The following is a 3,390-nucleotide window of genomic DNA, read 5'->3' as shown; positions in this document are numbered from 1 at the left end:
TGGCATAAATTCACTTAATGTATCTACAAACGGCTTTAGGATATCACCTTCTATAGCATTTTGAATTTCTGGAATACTTTTTCTGGTTACATTGGCTTTTGTATGAAGTTGGAGTGCAAAGGAAATTACTGCTTTAGTTAAGTTAGTTTTTATTTTATTAAGATCAATTTGAGGTGGTTTTTGACAAGAAGAACTTTGGGCTTGTAGCAAAACATTACATTCTTCAGAATCATTACGTGGTTGGGCATTCGGATGAATTTCATTGGTTGAAATAGTAGGTGCTATGGTCTTTACTCTTTTAGGACTGATTTCAAAATTACAACTGTCTGGTTTGTTATCGTGTTTTAAAATATGATGCTTAAATTTATAAATAGTTTGAAAGAATTTGTTACATGAATTATATTTACAAGAAAATTCATAGTGTGTTGGAATCCTATGATCATCTTTTAAATGAATGAGAAATTTATTTGAGTTTTGAAAAGTTTTCTTACAGATAAAGCAAATATGTGTGTTTTTATAATTATCTTTATTCAATGTTGACATTTTCTAATTTTGAAATAATGTTTTTTATTTTTGAAATTTTTTCGTCAGGGACAATTTCGTATATATATTCTTGCAAAAAGAACCACACATATTTGCTTTTTTGAGTATAATCTAAATTAAAAACGAAACAAATCTTAACAACTAAATCTATAGCATCGAGCAGCGTTGAAACTTTATAGCGTATACCTTCCAAATAAACATAAAATTCTTTCAAGCTTTCCAAAGACTCCCCAATGACAAAAATTTTTGGCTGCAACTTAAGTTTTTCCGAAATAGCTTGGAGTTGCAGCTCATCCTCCTTATGTTTAAAATTATTTAAGCTTACCAAGTGAACAAACATATCTTTTTGTGCATCAGAAATTGATGGTTTGCAAGTTTTGCTAATCCTTGGCGGAATTAATATGGTGTGCAACAAATTAAAAAAGAAAAAGTTTTTCGAATCTGAAAAAAGAATTTTATCAGTCAAATTATAAAATTATTATATTTTATTATATAATTACCGGCAAAAAGCTCGGGCGAAACCATTTTCTTATACATTTCAAGAAAGAGTTTCTCCTTGATTGATGATGGGAAAAAAACCTTGTTTGCCCTTTTTTCTAACTCGTAGAACTTTTCGAAGAGTTTATTAGATTTTCCCGGGTGTAATGTGTTGAAGTCAACATTAATTAGCTGTTCGGCATTTGTGTCCTTATACCGTGGCCATGCAGTTAAAAATGAAGAAATTGGATATTTTTCTTCCTTCATTCTCATTTTAGATGTTTCTTCCCACAAAGATTTTGCGTTTTCAGGAGAGTTATATAACAGAAATTCTTTTTTCTTTAAAAACTCTTCGACTTCCATGTTGTCATTTTCTTCGGAAATAGTACTCGCATCATTTTCAATATCAGTAGTGCTTTTGGCTATCTTTTCTGTTACTGACAAGTCAGCTTTTCTCTTCCGATTGTATCCGACGTTAAAGTACCTGTCAAAAATTTTTCCCGATGGCTGCTTTCCATTTTCCCGCGGAACGTAATACGTACGTTCGTCTTCATTTGGAAATAATTTTACTATTTCCTTAGCTACACTTTTCATGGTTTTTGGACACATTTTTAGACCATTGTGATGAAAATGGTCGACAATGCATCTAGATATGATGGTTTGATCAGTGCTAGATAGGTTTGGCGTTTGTTGGTATGCTTTAATCATATCGTCTCCAGCAACAGTTTTTTGCAATATTTCTTTAATATTAAAATCGATATTTGTATTTGTTTTTCCTCGAAATTCGAAGACATTTTGAGAAGACGTTGAAGAGCTGGCATGCATTGTATCCGATGAAAGCCATTGTGATACCATGGAAAGTGTTTTGTCACTCTGGCAGCATGGTATTACGTCGACCTAAAGTATTGCATAGTTACGTTTATTATTTCAAAATATGAGTTCGTACTTACATGATTAGCTTCCCTCCATTTATTTAGACCGTACCTAAATTTAATTCTGTCCGCCATAAGTTCTCTTTTTTGGAACACATTTTCAATATCATGCCCATTAAGAATCTTGATAACATCAAAAGAAGCTATGCGGCACTCCTCTAGTGCAGATATCCCAGCGCAGGATAGTCCCCAACTTAAAATAAGTTCCAGGATTTCAGCTTCGATATGTTTTATCACTACTTGTTCTTCTTCGGCCATTTTAAATTTTTAATTTAATTGTTTTCCACTTATAACACTTGCACGCGCCGATCGCACTTTTATTTGTTTAATTTATTTCCTTTAATTTATTTAATGTTGTACCGATCGCATTTCACAAGACAATGATTTCATTGCTTTTTGCATTTCTTTTACGAGACAATTTTACAGTTACGTTTGCAAGAGTTTAAGAATAAATTGTTGTTCCAAGAACTAATTGTTGTTTCAAGAACAAATTCTTGTGCCAAGAACTAGTTGTTGGAAAATTAACAATTTATACTTAAATCGCAAGAATTGATTGTTAAATAAACAGTTGCAATTATAATACACAAAAAACGATTCAAGTATGCAGTTCTTGTGCCAACAACTTTTATTGTTATTCCAACTTTTTTCATTCTTAATAATAATTGTTAGCTGAAGAACGAATTGTTGACTCAAAAATTTGATTCTTAATAGGATATTTTGCATGAAAAAATATTTAAAACAAACTTTTTATTCTTAGACTAACAATTTTCCATTTTTGAAAATGCTTAAAAATGTTTAAATAGTTGTTTCAAGAATTTTATTTTTAAAGTGACTTTTTGATTCTAGAAAAATCAAAAATGAGTTCTTGCTTCAACAGCTATTTGTTGAGCCAACAATTTTTAAATTACAATGTTACAAGAATGGAAAATTCTTCGGACAACAATGTTTTTTTTTTTGAGTGTACGCATCGGCGTCTTCAACAATGACTTTCCAATTGTCTTTATTGTATGATGTATATTTACATGCCTTATTCGTGCATTTTTCTACTATGCTCTTTAGCTCGCCAAACATTGCCAATCCGGAGATAATAATTGGAGGTGGGGCAGTTTGCCTGGTACCTTTAAGGTAAGACTTATTTTGGGGTAAATCTCTTATTTCTTTATTGGATGCTCTCATTATTGTAGCAGTATCTGATTTTGAACCTGTTTGCTGACATTTTATAACAGCCTCTGGGCTACTCTCTGCTTTTCGTTTCTTTGACTTACGTTTATTTCGGTTTCTTTCAGTTTCAAGGAGGAGCTCTTCCTCATCAGTATGAAACTCATTAGCAGTTTTTTGTGGGCTTTTCACTACTGGTGACTTTTGACTTGATATGTTGTCTTTCACGGACTTTTTGTCGAGCAAGCTGACTTTTTCTTCGAGTCTCTTCACTTGTTGC

At 31.9% G+C, this 3,390-nt stretch overlaps 1 protein-coding gene across 1 annotated transcript; it reads right to left on the bottom strand.

The window, feature by feature from the left end:
• Positions 1-334: 334 nt before the first annotated feature.
• LOC129954174 (uncharacterized) lies at positions 335-2,877 on the bottom strand. Its single transcript, XM_056067910.1, has 3 exons — positions 1,971-2,877; positions 1,044-1,917; positions 335-357 (listed from the first exon to the last, which is right to left on the bottom strand). The coding sequence occupies exons 1-3, from the start codon at positions 2,208-2,210 to the stop codon at positions 335-337; spliced, it is 1,137 nt and encodes a 378-aa protein (XP_055923885.1). The 5' UTR covers positions 2,211-2,877.
• Positions 2,878-3,390: the final 513 nt, after the last annotated feature.

This window comes from Eupeodes corollae, chromosome 1, assembly GCF_945859685.1.
Source record: "Eupeodes corollae chromosome 1, idEupCoro1.1, whole genome shotgun sequence".
NCBI lineage: Eukaryota > Metazoa > Arthropoda > Insecta > Diptera > Syrphidae > Eupeodes > Eupeodes corollae.
Note: the sequence above shows the minus strand (reverse complement) of the source record. Positions and strands in the feature narration are given on the sequence as shown.